A 19,420-nucleotide genomic window follows, 5' to 3' on the forward strand; every position below is an offset into this window, starting at 1 on the left:
GAAAGAACAGACTCCTGAAATGTTGGCCTCTGACCCCCAAATGCTGTGGTCTGTGGGATGCACGCACATGCACGCACACACATACACACACACACACACACACACACACACACACACACATTTTTTCAAAGTTTTATTTAACATTTTTATGATTGTTGATGTTATAAGTCTGTCTCAACCATTAGACTCCCAGGCTCATGAATTTAGAAGACTTAACTGTTTCCTGTATCCTAATGGGGAGATCACAGGGTGCTAGATACACAATATTTAATACTGTAGTACTGATGTTTACTGAATAAGGATAATATGTGTCAGGTGCATCTTTCCTTTTCCTCCTGTGAGTGATGGCTACAGCCGACACTGCCTTTCTGCAAAGGCAAGCTTGAGTGCCAGGAGCTGCCTCATTCACAAGCCCTGACAAGACACTTTAGCAGAGGCTACCCAGACCCATGATGCAATGTGGAGTCACCTGGGCTCTGGGGGACAGAATTTTCAGGGTGAAATTTCTAACTAGAGTGCTCCCTGGGGTAAGGCCTGGACTAGAGGAAAGCCAGCTACCTCTGTGCTTTTCCCTCTCCAGGCGTGAATCCCCTCCCTCCGTTCTTTGTGCTTCTCCTGAGAAGTTGACCTCAGTAACTATTTGCATAAGACTTCCTCTTTCAGATTCTGCTTTCAGCCCACCCCAGCCAAGAATGAACACGAATTCAATTTGAACATTTCTTGTTCAGCCAAGAAGGAAAACAGCTAATTTAGAACCCAGAATAATATCCACTGTGATACATTCTAGGATAGAGGCAAACAAGAACTCAGGTTTCTCGAAGGGCCCATGCACTCACAGACATCTAAGAATTTGGGGTTTGGTTAGAGTCTCACTGGTTATTAATACTAAGTCTTTCCAATATAGGATTTTTAGTGAGTAAATAAAATAAACAAGCATATGTCAAGGATTCATTCCTTCATGGGAAATATTTGTTCACATAATCGTGCCACTGTACAACCAGACATTTCATAATAGAATCTTCCAGGTGGAGGGCACTTGCTGCTTGACTCCACAGATTGTCAGATCACCCCCCTCTAGCTGCTGATTAAGAAGATAATTAACGGTGAGATGACAGTACCGGGGAAAATGCTGTGATGTGAAGTTAAAAGAGAACTGGGGGCCCAGAGATGGCAAAGTTGCATGAAGACAAAGTAAATCCCCAGAGCCCTTATTTTCAAAGCTGGGTGTGGTGGCGCCTGCCAGGAATCAGTCACTGAGGCTTCCTGGCCAGCCAACCTAAGTCAGCAAACTGGTAAATGACACTAGAGATTGGTCTCTAACACACACACACACACGTGCACATACACATACACACTCAAGCTGGGCAGAAACCTAGAGGTAGAGGTGATGGAGGGGTGCTGTTTACTAGCTTGCTCCCCATGGCCTTGCTCAGCCTGCTTTCTCATAGAACCCAGGACCAACAGCCCAGGGAGGGAGGGAGGATACCACCCACAATTGGCTGGGCCCTCCCCCATCAAGCCTCCTCTACAGCTGGATCTTATGGAAGCATTTTCTGTATTTGAGCTCCATCCTTTCTGATGGCTCTATCTGTGTCAGGTTGACATAAAGCTAGCCAGCATGCCCACTTTGCTTGACGGAGGGACCAGGAATGGTGCAGCCCAGCAAGGCAGAACACATTAACACCATGAGTGCCTTCATTCAGCAAACCCCACCCAAATCACTCATGACCTCACTCCTACAAGAGTCAGCAGGCAAGGAATGGGGAGCTTAGATCTCTCCTTTACCAAGCTCTGAGAGGCCAGCCAGGCACGTTAAGTGGCGAAGCCAGACTTTTAGGCCTTAGACAAGACTCCAAACTGTTGTTAGTGGAGATTGTCTACTAACACCAGGCATCCTAAGTTCCAACACAGACCTAACAGAACTGAAGCCTCCTCCCATTGCTCTGTCTTGATGTCTGAAGAACCCAAGCAGAATTGAGACTTCTGCCAGCACCTTGCAGTATAAGGAGGCCATATAACCTGCTCTGTTAGGGGTGGCAGTGGGACGAGGCAGTTCCTTGCCTTCAAGCCAGGGACTAGAGACACAACCGAAAGTCAGGATGCCCATCTTCCTGGCCTGTGCTCAGATATGAATGGGGTCTGTAGTGGAACATGGCCATCTACCTGTCCTGGTGGTTAAGTTTCTCCCACTTCTGGAACAGAGCCAGAGAATTGAAGGCTTAAATAAGACTCCATGTCTAGAAACCTAACATCCACATTTCAGTGAAAAGATACTTTTCACAGGGAGAAAGGAAATATCACAAAGTCCCCAAAGAGAACAAGTAAACACCAATGTCATCTCATTTTGAGATGTCAGAAATATTATAATTATCTATCTAGAGATAGGGTCTCATGTAGCCCAGGCTGACCTCAAACTTATAGGGAAAATGCCCCTGAGCTTCTGGACCTCCTTCCTTCCCCTCCCACATGCTGGGATTAGAGGTGAGTACCAACATGCTGGGTTTGTACAGTGCTGGACATAATACCCAGGGCTAAACAAGCACTTTACCAGTGGGGCCATATACCAACATCTTTTCAGATGTTTAAGGCACTACCATCAAGACAATGAGTTTGCAGTTGCAAAGCTCACTTCCATAGGAAAGCCGTGGTCATCAGATACCCTGAGCTGGAGTTAGAGGCAGTTGTGAGCATCTGGATGAGGATGTTGGGAACCAGGACCTGATTTCCTCTAGAGGAGCAATACATTCTCATAGCTGCTGAGATTTCTCTCCAGTCTCCCAAATGGAAATCTGAGAACTGAAAAGACATAGACGACATGAAAAACAAGATTGATGATGCACAGAAAATCTACAGAAACACGCTCCAGGTCTCAGGAAACACAGAAAACGGGCTGAAAACAGTAATAATGACCAAAAAAGGAAAACCATGACCAGACTGTCAAATGAGCCATAGGATCACAACAAAAGGCCTCGTGTTTGGATTCACAGAATGAGGGGAGGGAAAAGTGTGGGTAGCCACAGCAGTTGAAAACCTAACACGTTTGCAGACAACATATGCCTTAACAATGAAGAAGCTAGATCAAACCCAAGATTCCCGGGAACAGAGCTGAGCAGATCCCAGGTTTCAGGGTCACCAGCCCGCCAGGGCTTGTTAGCTCTCCTGTAGTCACCGAGTGACTTCCAACTGTAATAGCAACAAAATGACTGAATATAGTGCTGGGCCATAATGGCAAGGTATTATGACTTCAGCTAGCACAGGACGAGTCAGAATAAAGAACAAGCTTGTTGAAGATACCCAGTGCTCACTGGTTTTGTACACTTGGTATTTGTGTAAGAAAAAAAGATTAGATTAACAAGCTCTTCTTGTCATTTCCAAACTGATATGAGAGTGGACCGTTGACCAGAATGTGGGACTTCAAGCAGAAATCTTTCTAGGTGCACAAGCAACAGGAAGACAAGGCAGATAATTTAAAAGTGATTTTTTAACTTTAGATTTATCGGAGTACCAAGACACAGTGTAGCACTTGGGATGGCTGATCATCACATCTGAAGCACATGGAAGGTAAACGTATTCACTCTGTAGGCCGTTCGAGTATGGGATGGCAGCTCGGCAAGTCTGAGTCATGAGTCAAAGGCTGCTTCAGAGTGACTTGTCAGAAATAGGATAGATTTATAAATACAGACAGAAGATCCATAAGCTGAGGAGGGAAGATTTAATACTTAATCAATTATTCACTTTTAAACCGATTTAAGTATCTGAAAAAAATATAGTTTCTAAATCTCTGACCCCAAAGATGTAAAGTTGTTAACAACACTGACAGACGTCACACAAGCACACAGTATGCCCATTTCTGATGAGAAGTTCTTGTAGAATTTTTCCAATTCCATTTCTGTCACTTCTCCAAGTCCTGTCAAGTGCCACTGGGTGGCTCTGAGCATGGGTGGATCTTCCCCTCCACGAGTGGAAGGTTGGTGTTTATTGAATGTTTTTGTCCTGCAGCTGCCATGTTGCCAGGGGAGAGCAGATGTTAGGCAAACATTTGTTTGAATTAAACTTAATTAGCTATGTTTCTATCCCCTATTTTTAAATGGCATATTCTGGGAAGTGATCCTAAAGTGGTTGGGTTTCAGAGGATGAAAAAGCTCAGAAAAAGCTAGAATTCACCAGTCCTATTTGCAATCTGAAACAGTGGCAATGCTGGACAGGATTTGACCCCCTCCAGCTCTGGGGTACAGTTCTGGAAGAAAAGACAACTCCTTGGACAGAACACATCATTTTGTATTTTCAGAGGAGAAAGTTCTGCCCTGTTGCCCCTAGTCAGTGAGTTCCTGAGGGCTAGATAGCCTTATATCCTGCCTCATCTGAAACAGCAGGATTTAGCCTCACTAAACACTTCAGGTAACATCCATGGTTGACATTCACAAGTGAAAGACAACATGGGAAACTTCTACAAGCTAGAATTTTAGATTGCACATCATAGGCTTCAGAGATACAAACAGCCTGAAAAATACCACCATCAACTGGGTAATAGCATAGGAATAAGTTCTAGACAGTGAAGCCATTTAAAAGTACATAAAGTAAACAAGCTGAGAACCAGTAATTAGTTATTCCAGTTAAAGACCTAAACTAACATGGGCAAGCATTTTGAGAGAGCAAAATGAAAGTGAACAGGCATTTTAATCACATCTTGGGTAGTCCAGCCCATAAACAAAGTGGCATGGGTTTGTATATACCTATTTTTTTCTTAAAATTCAATATTTACCCCCGAATACACTTTGCTTTGGGACAGTAGAGACAGCTCAGTGCTTAAGAGCACTGTCTGTTTTCCCAGAAGACCCAGTGCCTTAGTCAGGGTTTCTACTCCTGCGCAAACATCATGACCAAGAGGCAAGTTGGAGAGGAAAGAATTTATTCAGCTTACACATTCACATTTGCTGTTCATCACCAAAGGAAGTCAGGACTGGAACTCACACAGGACAGGAAGCAGGAGCTGATGCAGAGGCCATGGAGGGATATTATTTATTGGCTTGCTTGCCCTGGCTTGATCAGCTTGCTCTCTTATAGAACCCAAGACTACCAGCCCAGGGGCGGCACCACCCACAATGGGCTGGGTCCTTCCCCCTTGATCACTAGTTGAGAAAAATGCCTTACAGCTGGATCTCATGGCGGCATTTCCTCAACTAAGGCTCCTTTCTCTGTAATAACTCCAGCTTGTGTCAAGTTGACACACAAAACCAGCCAGTACAGCCAGGTTTGATCCCCAGCACTCAAATGGTGGTTCACAACCACATGTAGCTCCAGTTACAGGCTATCTGATGCCTTCTTTTGGCCTCTGCAGGCAACAGGCATACATGTGTGCACAGACAAACACGGAGGCAAAACATCTGTTCAAATAAAACAAAAGGACATCTCTTTTACCTGTAATAGTGACAGAGTCAGAGTATCTGAGAGGATTAATTAAGGTACCACAGTATGGGGCCTGACAAGAAGTAGCACTTGATCAATTCAGGCTCTCCTCAAGTCAATGTGAGGCATCTTAATAACCACGAGATTTAAATGAGCTGTGACCTAAAATGCGCCGCCCGGCCACATGTGGCTATTAATTACTGTACTAAATGATTCAGTCTCTCTGTATGCGTGAACTAAGCGTGAGAGCGCCTGCACGTGGGCGTGACATGCACAGGTGCTGTGGCTCCCCCATGCAGGACGGAAACCAAAGGCAGGTGCTAGTCCTCTTCCCACCTTGTCTGAGGCAGGGTCTTCTCCTGAGAGCTTGTGTTGCTTTTGGCTCTTACTCCTATTTCCTCTGGGATGACAGATAAGTAGGCTATAGCTCTTTTCTGGGTCCTCAGGATCCAGTCTCAGTCATCAGGGTTGGGTGGCCAGGGCTTTAGCCCCGAGGACATCTTCCCAGATGTAATAGTTCAGTTCCTTACCATCTTTAGTCACGTGGTTAATGGCTAGCTCGTGGACTGTACCAGGATTTGCCACTGCCATCCTCACAGAGCATCCTGTTGGACAACAGAAGTGACAGACCGAGATGCACACAGATCAGAACTCCATCAGCCTAACACACGCAAGTGAGATGCTAACAGAGGAAACTCCTTTCTCACAGTCCCCATGAGACAGACACTTTGCACCAATGATGAGGCAGGCGAAAGTCATCTGCCCCTTGCTATATTATTCTGTGAGCCCCTGCAAACAGTCACTGACGAGGATGACTTGAAGGATGGCTTGATGTGTGCAATCCTTTGGGAATTTGGTACGGGTACCTAGGATCTGATGCTCTTGTAACACACCCGTGTAGCGATGAGCTCAGAACCACAATGGGAAGGCAGAGCTTAATACTGATGAAAAGACAAACTAATGTGACTGGATAGGTTTCAATTGGCAAGTGTGGTCTTTGGTAGATTAGTAAGTTCTCAGGGTCAAAAATAGGAAAAATAATCCCCTACTTTTTTGTTTGTGTCACCTTGATGCTCACACACACCTTTTCCCCATTCAGAGACAATAACATGCCACTGGTTTTGTTTTTGTTTTGCAATCTAGAGTGGAGGTTAATATGCTTTCTCTGTAATGGTCCAGAGATTAACATTTTAGGGTCATAAGGTTTCTATGACAACTATGCTTGCTGTTGTGGCACAAACAGCCACACGACACACAGAAACTTAATTTTCTCTAATAGGCCCTATGGACTTAGTGGCACCTTCAGGTCACACAGTCCATGTAATAACACACCCTGCCCCACTCCTCCAATATTTATTTTTTACTATTTTTATAAATTTTATCATTGTGTTTTGAATATATATTAGATCCTGCCAAGGATCTCATTAGACTTATGAATGTATAACTTAGAAGTGTCAAAAATAATTTTTATTCCCATTTGTATTCAAGTTTCCAATTTAAAAACAAACATAGTTCTTCACAGTGATTTTCTTTTCCTTGAGGAGTAAGCACAGAGAGGACACAGACACACGCTGTACACGGAGTCATTAAAAGTGATGCGCAGGTTAGGTCTAGTTAAGTCTAGTCATCTGGAAACTTTCTCTGCTGTTTTACTTATTTATGAGTGGAGACAGAACCTCAACGGAAAAGCTCTGACTGACTGACTGACGGACAGTTGGAATAGGCAAACCGAGTCAAAGAAATGGATGTTAGTAAGTGGGAGAGTCAGAGACGAATCTCTAAATACAGTATTTGTTCTAGGGAACTGGGGCAGTAAATGGTTGACTAACAAACCAGTTAACGCCCCTCCCACAACCCCCACACCGAGCTGTTCATCGGTCATCTTTTGATGTTTAGACTGTCATTTCTTTTCACGATCATTTTGTGCTTTTACAGAGCCAAAGTACTGACAAGGGGTGCTAGGAAGAAGCTCAGAGGGAAACAGTGCCTGTCGTGCAAGCAGGAGGGTCTGAGTTACAATCCCCGGCATCAACCTAAATTGTTGTGCATGGCACATATGCTGGCAAGCTCGGCTCTGCAAGAGAGACAGCAGGACAGCAGGGTCACTAGTGGTTGCTGGCCTCAGTCTAGCTCCAGGCTTAGTGGGAGTCTCATCTGGCTTCTGCGCACACACACACACACACACACACACACACACACACACCCCACACCACTGACAAGATTGAAAGGTAACTATTGTGATATTTTAATATAGCTACAGGCTGCCAGGAAGTGCTGGAGTGGGGCACAGAGGGGGACTTAGGAGCCAACAGCACAGCTGTAGCAGAATCTCCATGAATACTGCAGGGTCTGTTCCACACACGTCAGGACACAGGCGCGCACAGCATCATTATGGATACTGGTGCAGCATCAGGGGTTTGAGCGATGCAAACACACAACTGGCACTTTAAAAAAAGGGAAAGAAAAAGGCTTACTAAGCTTATCTGAAGAGAAAAACTATTTGCCTATTATTAACTATTATTAACCCTTCTGTAAAAAATAACCACGCGTACGATGGTTTTGTTTCTTTCCCCTATAAACTGCTTGATTAGGAACATCAAAACACAAGACAGACACAGGTCTTTTTCAAAGAGCAAAACTGCCACTGCTCATTGTTAGCTAACTGACGAAATTCACGTTTACTTCTTTTTTACTATGCAAATTAGTTATTAAGCTCTCAGAAAAAGGAGATCTAAAAAGACCTTGGTAATGGTCTTCACTCCTTGCCATGGTTGAGAAAAGGTAGAGGATTCGATCTAGTCATGGTTTATTTCTCCATGGCACATGAGGATTTATAAAATAAAGACTCTTTACGTTGTCCACTTGTGATATGTGTGAGGATGACGTGAAATGAACAAAGTAGTGTGTCTGGCTACACACTGGTGCACGGTTGGGAAAACTGTCAAACCAAGGTGGCCCTGCTTCATAGCAGGGTTTGACTGTACCACACCATCCTGTCTGTCAGAGACATATTTCTGGGCTTATGTCTAACGTGTACATTTAAGTCCTTCTGGATCGCTGCCACAGAAATGGTCACATGACAAGGCAGAGTGGTATGGAAAATTTGGGTCAACTGCAGTTTCTTAACTGGATCTAGGACTCCGGCACAGGCTAGTGTCTTCAGAAGAACAGATGGTGAAACGACAGAAACAAGAACCATCCGGCTAAGTAGCACTGAAAAACAATTTTATTTAAAATGAATATGACTATAAATTTATTAAAATTAAACAAAGAAATCAAGTTTAAGAAAATTCCCGTCACAAAAAAGGACATCATTAGGAAGGCCACATTCTCTCCAATGACATCTCATCTTTCTGTGACAAACTGGTAGATGTGAGGTGGAAGGGACAAGAGGGAAATCCTGACCACCACCAACAGCTTGATCTCCTCTTCATGAAATGGCTTAATGGCACAGTTTGATAAAAATCAGCATTCAGCAACTCTGACAAAAAATGAAACCTTCCACTTCAAACCTGTGATTAAGGCTTCTGGCTGTAACTCAGTGTGAGGCAGGCAGTAGATTCAACATTAAGGCAAAGGGTAAAGTGTGTGCAATGTACATGTATTAACGTGGGATGCCCAATATAAGCCACACTTTAGAATGGTTGTGGTCTTTCTAAATGCACTGGATTAGGAGACAGTGGAGACCACTGTTCACAGAAGCTCAGGTGTCTTCGCTATAACCTTCTGGAAGTTACTATGTTAAATATAATCCTGTCTGAACTTGTGAGTCCTATAAAATTGTCTACTGTAGAAAAAATGTCCACAAAGTTCTTAAGGATGAACTTAGATCTGGCTTCAAATCCTGTACCTATGCACGCTGTTTGGCCACAATGACTGTGGCCACAGCTGGTAGACCCTGCTACTGACTGGGCAAGAGAAGGTGTGAAATTGTCAGGAGTGATTTTTTTTTTAAACAATGACTACAGTATAAAATCAGCGTTAGGCACTCTGGACAGCATAGTGGAGAAAGCTCAGACTTCATATTTTTTCATGTGATGATCCTTGTGTGTGCCCTCTTCCCAGTGAGGAAACAATAGCTCTCAGAGTGGTGAGGGATGTGCCCTTCCTCATGGGAGCCAGGGGCAGCCATCACTTCTTGGCCACACTGGCAACAGCTTTCTTGGCTGCATCCTCCAGGTCCACAGCTGACGTAATGGGGAGTCCGCTGCTTTTGAGGATGTTCTGAGCCTCCTGGACATTAGTTCCTAGAAGAGGAAACAAGCAATTGCTAAATTAGTCTGCCAGTGGCATACCCAAGTCATGTTGGACAACCGGAATCCCAGGATGCCTGGTCCCCCTTGAAGCCAACAATTTATGTAGGACACATGTGGCTTTTTATTGTCAAGCTCTGACTTTTCAGATATGCCCAGTTGACACTTTTACCCAATCATTTTCACTTTAATGAACTTATTAGAAAGACAGTGCCTGTATTTTCTCTGGTGCTCTAAAGTGAGAAATAAGCATTCTTCCAGATCATGCATGCACACAAAGTTTCTCAGTAAATCTGAAGGAAGAAAGTCTGAGCTTGACCTCCCTTTGCTGAGTCTGGGAGAATAGGCCTGAAAGATAAAGTGACTTAAGCAAGTCAGGAAACTGCTCCTGTGTTCCTAGTCAGCTGCCAGGAGGACTTATCTGTAACAAAGCTCTGAACTGCACGGCCATGGAGAACATGCCTTTCTCTGTGGGCACAAACAAGAGCGGGCACTTGGTCCGCATGTCTCACTCAGAGGCAATGGCCAGGAGAGTGGACTGTGCTGAGGAGGAAGTGCTGGGACTGAGTCTGCTTCAGAACTGGGAATGGAAGACTGGGCGTCACACCTCTCCTGGGTGCAGAGACTAAGGCTCTCATCTCTGTCATGCATTTAGAGTATGGGGTTTAGTTAATCACTTAGCTTCCTTGAATTTCAACTTTAAAAAACAATTATGACTGCTTTGCCTGCATGTACGTCCTTTCCCCATGTGCATGCTTGGTGACTGCAGAGGCCAGAAGAGGACATCAGATCCTCTGTACCTGGAGCTATAGATGGCCCTGAGCCCCCATGTGAATGCTGGGGGTTATAAGCCCCAAGTCCTCTGGAACTGAGACAAGTGCTCTTACCACTGAGATTTCTCCCCAGCCCTGCAACTTCTTTAAAATATCTTAATTCCTTGATGGATTCATAAACTTCCACCCCGTTACCCCCTCTCACATCCCTCCTTTGCCCAATACAATTCTCATAGGTCCCTCCTACTTCTGCAGCTTTTGTGTGTGCCCTACTGGGTTTAAATAAGGCTGTCTGCATGAGCCTGGGTGTGATGTCAGTAGCCACAGCATTGTAGTCTCTCTGCGAGGGGTGGGGCTTTAGATTCCTTATCTCTGTGTATTATTATCTTCCTTGGAGCTAAAGCTCGCTGTGTACGCATGCATGCCAGGGTAATGCCCAGCAGCTGTGATGCACATATGATTTTCAACACCAGCTACGAGTAGGTGCTCTCGTCCTGCTCTCACGGATGAAGTCGGTCAGCGGTGCGGTGGTGTGGGGATGCAGTATGTGTGCATGGCGATTTTACCAGGAGAGTTTGACAGAGACAGGTTGCAGAGAGAGAGAGAGAGAGAGAGAGAGAGAGAGAGAGAGAGAGAGAGAGAGAGAGAGAGAGAGAGAGAGAGAGCGCTAGACACAGATGAAGACAGAATGAGTCAGAGAATGAGAAGGAACCAGGAGATTAGACCAGACTGCCAAAAGTTAGTGTGAGGTCAAGCCGAGCAATTTAGTCAGAAGCTGAAAGAAGCTGGATTGAATCCGTCAGCCTGGAAGATTAGATTAGAAGCTTCCAGACCTAGGGTTAGGGATAGTTAGAACAGAGAAGGAAAAGTCCTAGGCACAGCCCAAACACACAGCTTGGGCAGGGCTCTCCTCACTGCATCTGAGGAAATAAAGTGACATTTACATCTCTGTTATACTTTCAGCTACACTATCAGTAAGGATAACCCTGGGAGGCACCCTTTTAAGGATAGCAATGACTTCTTCAAATTAGATACTTGATTATGTGGCAGAGCCTAGCATCTGACTCACTCACCTTTTCAGACTCTATTTGAATGAGAAGAAAATTTCAATAATGCTAAGCCCTTGACAGAATGGTTGTTATTCAGGGGCTGGTTTTACTTGGAATCAAGAGAGTGTGTGTGTGTACAAGTAGTTATGTCGATGACAGATGGCCAGGTGTGGCTGTCCACTGTGGTGTGTGTGTGTGTGTGTGTGTGTGTGTGTGTGTGTGTGTGTGTACATGCAGTTATGTCGATGACAGATGGCCAGGTGTAGATCCTCTGTGGCTGTCCACTGTGGTGTGTGTGTGTCTGTGTGTGTTTTAAGACAAGGCCTCTCATTGGCCTGGAGTCACAAAGCAGGAACCCCAGGGACCCAAATGTCTTCACTCTTCAGTGTCGGCATTGCAACTGGACACCACTAATGCATGGCTATTTTATGTTGGTTCTGCAACTGAGTTCAGGTCCTCAAGATTGAATGGCAAGTATTTGCTGACTGAGCTATTTCTATACCCAACCCATTGTTTTTCAGTGTTGTCACAGGGAGCTTCTAAAACAGCACTGGATAGTGCAAGTGACTGACTCTGCCTCTTGCTGACCACATGATCCTGGAACTTTTCTCCTTTCACTGTGTAAGTATCTAAGAATGATGGGATATCACTTCTGAGATGAGATATAAAAGCCCATGCTTTCTGTTTGTCCTGTCTACTTTAACACTTGTACCATTCCCTGGCAAACTGCTAATATTTGAAGCTACCCTATGGACAAAGCCCACTTGTCAAGCACCCAAGGACAACCTCTAGCCAATGGCTACGGAGCAATAAGGCAGCCAGGGAACAGCATCCTATTACTAACCACAGAAGCCTTAGGAACTCGAAAGTGAACTTAGCAAGCTGTGGTCCTGCCGAACACACTTTTCCAACAACCCGATGAAGATTAGGTGTGAGGACCCAGCCACGCCACACCCAGATTCCTGCCTTCAGATATGTACGATGTTCACACCCTTCCTTTGCACTTTCAAAGGAATCATCTGCTATGCACAGAGAGAGACATAACACAGACGTAAAGCTATACTACTTCATTACAGGATCCCAGTGTCCATTTTGATTCCCTGGTAAGGGCTGAGTCTGGGTTCCAGAGGCTGAGAAGCAGGACAGGGTGTGTACCATGCACATTAGGTCAGAGATAAAGGAATCTGCATATTAGCCTGAAGGTGTGGCTGTCACGGAGCAGTGGCAGAGTGAAGCAAAACACTTGCCTGACCTAGAAGTACATCTCTGGACCAGAGTTTGATGTGTCATTTCCATCCCTTCCGATTGACTGGGATACCCTCCCTAGGTGCCCTTCAGTCTGCCATAGACAAAAACCTAAGGAAAAGTACAAGAGCTTTTCCTTTCTGGCACTCTCCAGTCTCAGCACCCAGCTCCCCAGACCTCCACCCAGTTGCAGAACATAATTATTCCTGGTCTCTCTCCCACCCCTATCCTGGTATTTTGGGGGTTAGCTTTTTTTTGAATGTCTTCACCCATTCAGAGAACTACTCACTCAGAATTCTCTATTCACTATTACCTGAATTCTCCATGTGTAAGGACGAAATAGATGCTGATTTCTAAAAAAACTTACATTTGAAGCTGCTGCTTTTCCTTGGAACCAACAGCATAAATAATTCAAGTTCTTAATTAATATCATCTGCAGCATCTGGCCTAGGAGTAGGCTCCTCAAGGGGAATAAAAAGGATTGATTTTAAAATTCACAAGTGCCTCGGCAGGCACCCAGGGCCCCACTGTCCTTTGCCCTGCGTCCATCCGCTCCCTGGAAGCTCTCTTCGTCTCCTGGGCCTCTTTCCTTGCCACTACCTTCAGTGTTCCAGCTACAGCAGGCCTGTCAGATGTGCTATTGGAGTACTCCGTGATCTCTACACCGCAACAGAGATGTGCCCTGTGGGGCAGCTTGGTGACATTTCCCACAGTCCGCTACACAACCACTTCAGTGTTAGGTTTGCTTCTCAGGGTATCTTGCAGTATCAGTCACATGCTACATGTGAGCTGACAGATTGCATAAGGACAGCCACAGTCACGAATGGTGATGCCTGAGGAGAGAGGTTTGGACAGATCCTCTCTGATCATTTCGCAAATCTGAGGGTTCTCCAGAGGCTTTGACAGTGACTCCAGGTCCTGGCACTCCATTTGCCCTCGCTACTCTCCAGGGCAGGCTCTAAGCTGCTAACAATTCTCTTACCGTGCAGTGCCCCAAGTGAAGAAAGGTCTTACTCTTTCGTTACACCAGTGGGTGAAGTCAGGGGGAAGCAGAAGCGGGAAGGGAGCCCTCCCCCTTCCTCCTGGCAGCATCTTCAGTGCCACACCAAAATACCTAATTGCTTCATAATTTCAGGATCTACTAAAGTGAATTTTAATTATACTTGCTGTTATACTTTAATTACAGTCTTAATTATTAAGCTATACTAGCATGCTTGGAAGAAGCAGGGTGTGAAGGGATGGTAACACTCAAATAGCCCAGGAATGAACCGGACTGCACTGAGAAGCAGATCCAAGGAGAGCTGCTGCGAGCAGACGGAGATCAGAAGGAGGTTAGGGGGAGGCCAACTTGCTACACATGTGAAGAAAGCACTATGGGGAACAAGCCCGAGGATGACCATGTGAGGACGGGAAGGCAGGGGAGAAAAGGTGACCATAGGTGAAGATTCGGGGAGCTTGCCCTTGGTCTGTGTCCCTGCCCTGTCCTTTGTCTTTTCTTCCTCTCCCCTGCTTGGCTGGGCTTTGTCCCCAGCCTGGCCTGACCAGCAATTGCTACCATTTGCTTCCTCCTTCTGGTTGACAAAGCAGCTGGAGGGGAAAGAGAAGAGAGGTTGCAAAGAAAAAAGGAGCCAGTAAAAATCAGGTCACGGGGAGCGAGGACACCCTGGGCAAATGCTTGTGAGTTTCTCCGTCTTTTGTGGAATGGTATTATTGAAGTGTTTGAGGCTTCTTTCTGCTCTCTGACCTCCATGGCTGACACCTATCCTCAGCCCCCTTTCTGACTTTATTTCTAAATGGAAACCATCACAGCCACTTTAAACTCTGACATGGAATTAAGTGTTCTAAAGAGAGTGTTTATGTCCCTGCACACAATTATGACGGAAATTGATCATTTTCCCACACTTAGATGGTGCTGGTGACAGGCTTTAATATTTATTAAATGCTGCCATGCTTTTCAGTGAGGCTGCAGGAAAACCTGCTTAATAACCACCCAGACGCATAACTGATCCACCCGCACGGCTCATCTGGCTGTCACTTCTGAGGTCTGGCTTCTTGACAGCCATTTGGCCATGTGGCTACCTACCCACTTACAGGCCTCGAGAATGACAGTGTGTAGTGCACCAAAGGGGGCACTGGCTCAACACAGACTCCTGCTTGGCTGCTAGGGGACATGAGAAAAATAATCCCATTCAACACATAAAAATGTCTCTACTTCCAAGTGTTCTATAGTGGCTTCCTGCCACTGGGTGGAGGAAGAGAGCTGTAAACAGAGATGCAGGGGTAATTTATCAACACACGCCTGTGTTTTCACCAGGCAGGAGAGATGCCACTGGCCAGGGCTGACAGGGTTTGGGTGAAGAGATGCAGCCTTTGCCCTGCCCCAACTCAAGCCAGCCTTTACCCCAGGAGCAGGAATTAAAACACTGTCTAGTACAGAAATGTATAGAAGCCTCTTCTGAATTATTATTTTTATAGGAATTCAGATGTGTGTATGTATGCATGCATGTATGTGTGTTTGTATACATGTGTGTACACATGTGTGCCCGTGGAGGCCAGAGGTCAGCATTGGGTGTACTCCTTCATCATTCTCTACCTTATGTTTTCAACAGGATTTCTCACGGAACCTAGAGTTCATTTTACCAAACTGGCCAGACAGGCCAGAAGCTCGCATTTGTTTATCTCCCTTCACTTTTACCACCACAGCCCAGCCCAGCCCAGCCCAGCCCAGTATAGCCTAGCCCATCCCAGCCCGTCCCAGCCCATCCCAGCTCATCCTAGCCCATCCCAGCCCGTCCCAGCCCATCCCAGCTCATCCCAGCTCATCCCAGCCCATCCCATCCCAGCCCAGCCCAGCCCAGTATAGCCTAGCCCATCCCAGCCCATCCCAGCCCATCCCAGCCCATCCCAGCCCATCCCAGCCCATCCCAGCCCATCCCAGCTCATCCCAGCCCAGCCCGGCCCAGCCCAGCCCAGCCCAGCCCGGCCCAGCCCAGCCCAGCCCAGCCCGGCCCGGCCCAGCCCAGCCCAGCCCAGCCCAGCCCAGCCCAGCCCAGCCCAGCTCAGCCCAGCCCATCCCAGCCCATCCCATCCCAGCCCATCCCAGCTCATCCCAGCCCGGCCCAGCCCAGCCCGGCCCGGCCCAGCCCAGCCCAGCCCAGCCCAGCCCAGCCCAGCCCAGCCCAGCCCAGAGGTTACACTGCTGCTCCATCTGCTAATATGGGCTCTCAGGATCTGAACTCAGATTCTCATGTTCATGCAGCAGGTACTTTACTATAACTAAGCCAATTCCCTGGCCTAATCACTCAGTTTTTTTTTTTTCATTTTAGAAGAATACAATGCCATTATTAAATATATATTAGCTACATGTTGCTAGATTCTAAAAGAGACTATAAAGATAATATTGAAAACAGTACAAGCTTGCTGCCTATATGTGATTACAGGTTCCTAAATATCATAAAACTCAATTCTCAAAGCAAATCTAAAATCAGCAGCATTTTAGCCCTATTTCACAGATAAAGTAACCAAGGTACCAGGAGACTTAGCAGCTGACCTAATGACGCCCAGCAAGTTGGAAGATAGAAAAAGATTAGAGTTTAGATTTATCTGAAATTAGAACCACACACCGGCCATGCACCGTGGAGTACCACACATAAAGAAATGCTGGCAATTCTTCAGGCTCAGCATTCACTTGATCTCACTGGGGAAACTGAGGCCCAGGTACCGGACAAGGAGTCGGTGAGCTATCATGGGCTTGCTTCAGCCTCCTGTTCTAAATCAGGGCTGGCACACTATGGCTTCTAAGCCCAGTGCAGCCCACAGACTCTTTGCATGCTACTTGTAAGCTAAGAATAGTTTTCATATTTTTAAATAGCTGGGCAAAAAATCAGAATAATATTTTGTGATACATGAAAATTACATGAAATTCAAATTTCAGAGCCCATAAATAGAGTTTTGATGGAGCAGGGCCAAGCTGATGCACTTGCAGGCTGCTGATTGCTATGCTCTGCAATGGCAGAGCTAGGGCAGTGACACAGACAGTATGGCTCCCAGGGTCTGGAAAGGTTCAGGTCTGCTCTGAGGCTTCTTTTCTTTCCTTGGAGTAGAAAGGTCACATTCTACAAAGCAGTAGGCTCCTGAGGGTCCTGTGTCCTGTGTCCTGCTCCTCCTTTCAAGCCATCGTCAGACAAAGGTCTGAAGGACTAGTATTTAGGTGATGTTTTGAATGTCTTTTCTCTTGTTATTCTTTTAGTAATGGAATAATTCAACAGACATGTTGTGAAAGATATCACGGACACAGTTCGGAGGGTGAGTCCATGACCATGATGCCAGGAGCTCAGCAGAAGAAAGGCAGCCTTGGTGCTGGGGCAGTAGCTGAGAGTTTACATCCCGATCCAATGTAGAGAGAACGCAAATTGAAATGGCATGGGTTTTTGAAACCTCAAAACCTAGCCTCCGTGATACAAGTCCAACAAGACCTCACCTCTTAACCCTTACCAAACAGTTCTACAAACTGAGAACCAAACATTCAGACAGAAGCCTGTGGGGCCATTCCCATTCAAATCACCACAAAAATTTTACACAGAACCACAAAAACTACCCTGAGTAAGAAGAACAAGGCCATTCCAAAATTTGCCATTCTAACTTTCAAGGTGTGTTGTGGAGTTACTGTCATAAAACAGCCATACGGTACTGGCACAAGAGCAGACATGTAGACCAATGAGGTAGAAGACCCAAATATGAGTACATACAACTAGAATCATCTGGTATTTGCCATAGATGCTAAAAACACACTGGAGAGAAACATCAGCAAATGGTGCTGGGAAAACTAATGTCCACATGCAAAAGAATGAAATTAGGCCTGCATCTGCTACCTTGCATGAAAATGAACTCCAAATGCATCAAAGATGTCATGTGAAAGCGGAAACACTGAAGCCACTGGAAGAAAACACGGGTAGCATCTAACAGGATGCAGGTGTAAGAGAGGTCTTTCTGAATGAGACTCCATTTGACTAGGAATTAAGACCAACAATTGACGAGTGGGACTTCCTAAAACAAAAACTGCAAGACTAAGAAAACAATTAACTGAGTGGAGAGGGGGCCTATGGAGTGGGAGAGCATCTCTACCAGCTACATACTTGACAGAAGACTACTATCCACAACACATAAAAGAACTCTCTGCGAACAGAACCAGAGGCAAAACTCCCACTGTCCTGTATCCCTCTCCCGTCTTTGAGATGACCCAAGTCTCAGGTTAAACACCACCTGGCAGCCAATGGCCATGATACACAGGATCTTAGAAGTGTTAGTAACAAGGGTTCAGATGTCATGGCTAGTACAAATCACACAGGTAACATTTAATAAGATCAGACCTATTTAGACTATTGGAAAACTCATTTGTGCCTTACAATGAATGGTATTATGATGCTGTTACTTGTATATATGTCAATTCATGCATGTGCCCCCAAGTACATATGCACATGCATGTGCATGTAATGTTCTTTTGAAAAATAGAGGTCTATGCCAAGCGCCTTCCTCTATTACTCTGCATATTATTTTCTGAGACAGGCTCTCTCAGAATCTGTAGCTTACCAATTACGTAGACTGGAATCATGTGGTCTCTTCTGTAGTGCTGAGATTACAGGCACACACTGCCACACTGGACTTCTGATTGGGTGCTGAGGGTCCAACTTGGATTTTTTATTCCCATACTCCAGGTGAGGAAGTTGAAATTTCACACCCGGCTTTATTCCCAAGTAGCTGAATGACTTGAGATTCTTCACCTTGGGGTGAGGATCTGATCTACCCATTCTATGAAAATTAAGGCTGGTGTAAGGTGGCCTGTGGAGCTGTATCACAGCCGTGGTAACAAGACAAACAGGGTGAGGACAGGGTATTTACAGGACTGCTGTGGGAGTAGCCAGCCTTAGCAGCAGGAAGTCTCTGACCAAGAGGCAATCTCCTGACCACAAATGCAAAGTTCAGGATCACATCTAATGTGTGTTCACTGAGAGCTAATCCTAGGTGCATATGCTTTTGCTTTCAATTATGATATCCCTCAAAAAAAGGCAGCATGAATATTAATGCCAGCCATGTTCAACTGTAATATTAAACCAGAATGCAAAGGAGCCTCTGGCGAGCAGAACCAGGCTGCAGTACTTTATTCCCTGCCATCGTCTGCAGACACAGAACACAGCTTCTGTTTTTAGAAGTTTCAATCCTTTGAGGATTTATACAGTGTGTTCTGCCTCCTCTTTCCAATCCCTCTCCCATCAACCCCTTCCCATCCACCCACCTTGTCTTCTTTTTATCACCGAGTCCAGGTAGTCTGCCCGCAGAGTCTTAGATGTGTGGCCTTCCATTAGGATGTGTTTGTTCTTCTTCTTCCAGAAGCTGGGAGTTGCCCATAGCTTCTTGGCTATGTAGGGGTGGGCTTCAAGCTTCCACACCCCCTCCATGATGGGATTTGGTCTGTCAAGAGCTTGTTCAGGTCTTGTGCATGCTGTAGGACAGATCTTTTGAAGAGATCTTAAAATCTGCAAGGCCTTTCCCTTTGCATTTTCCTTGAGTCTCCCTATGGCTTTCAATCACTGTGTATCTTATAGACAATGGAAGATAACTGTGACCATGCCAGACCATCAGTCTAAAATGCTGACCTGGGCCTCCACTCCTCCTGCTATGGTTTGGCTATAGAAGG

General features: G+C 45.7%; 1 protein-coding gene across 1 annotated transcript in view; it reads right to left on the reverse strand.

Annotated features, from left to right (window-relative positions):
• Positions 1 to 8,614: 8,614 nt before the first annotated feature.
• Positions 8,615 to 19,420, reverse strand: part of Suclg2 (succinate-CoA ligase GDP-forming subunit beta) — a 259,106-nt gene continuing 248,300 nt past the window's right edge. The window contains 1 exon segment of the mRNA NM_001100750.1: positions 8,615 to 9,653. Within this exon segment, the coding sequence (NP_001094220.1) occupies positions 9,538 to 9,653 (116 nt within the window). The 3' untranslated portion in view covers positions 8,615 to 9,537.

The sequence above is a fragment of the Rattus norvegicus genome, chromosome 4, assembly GCF_021556685.1.
Source record: "Rattus norvegicus strain SHRSP/BbbUtx chromosome 4, alternate assembly SHRSP_T2T, whole genome shotgun sequence".
Classification (NCBI taxonomy): Eukaryota; Metazoa; Chordata; class Mammalia; order Rodentia; family Muridae; genus Rattus; species Rattus norvegicus.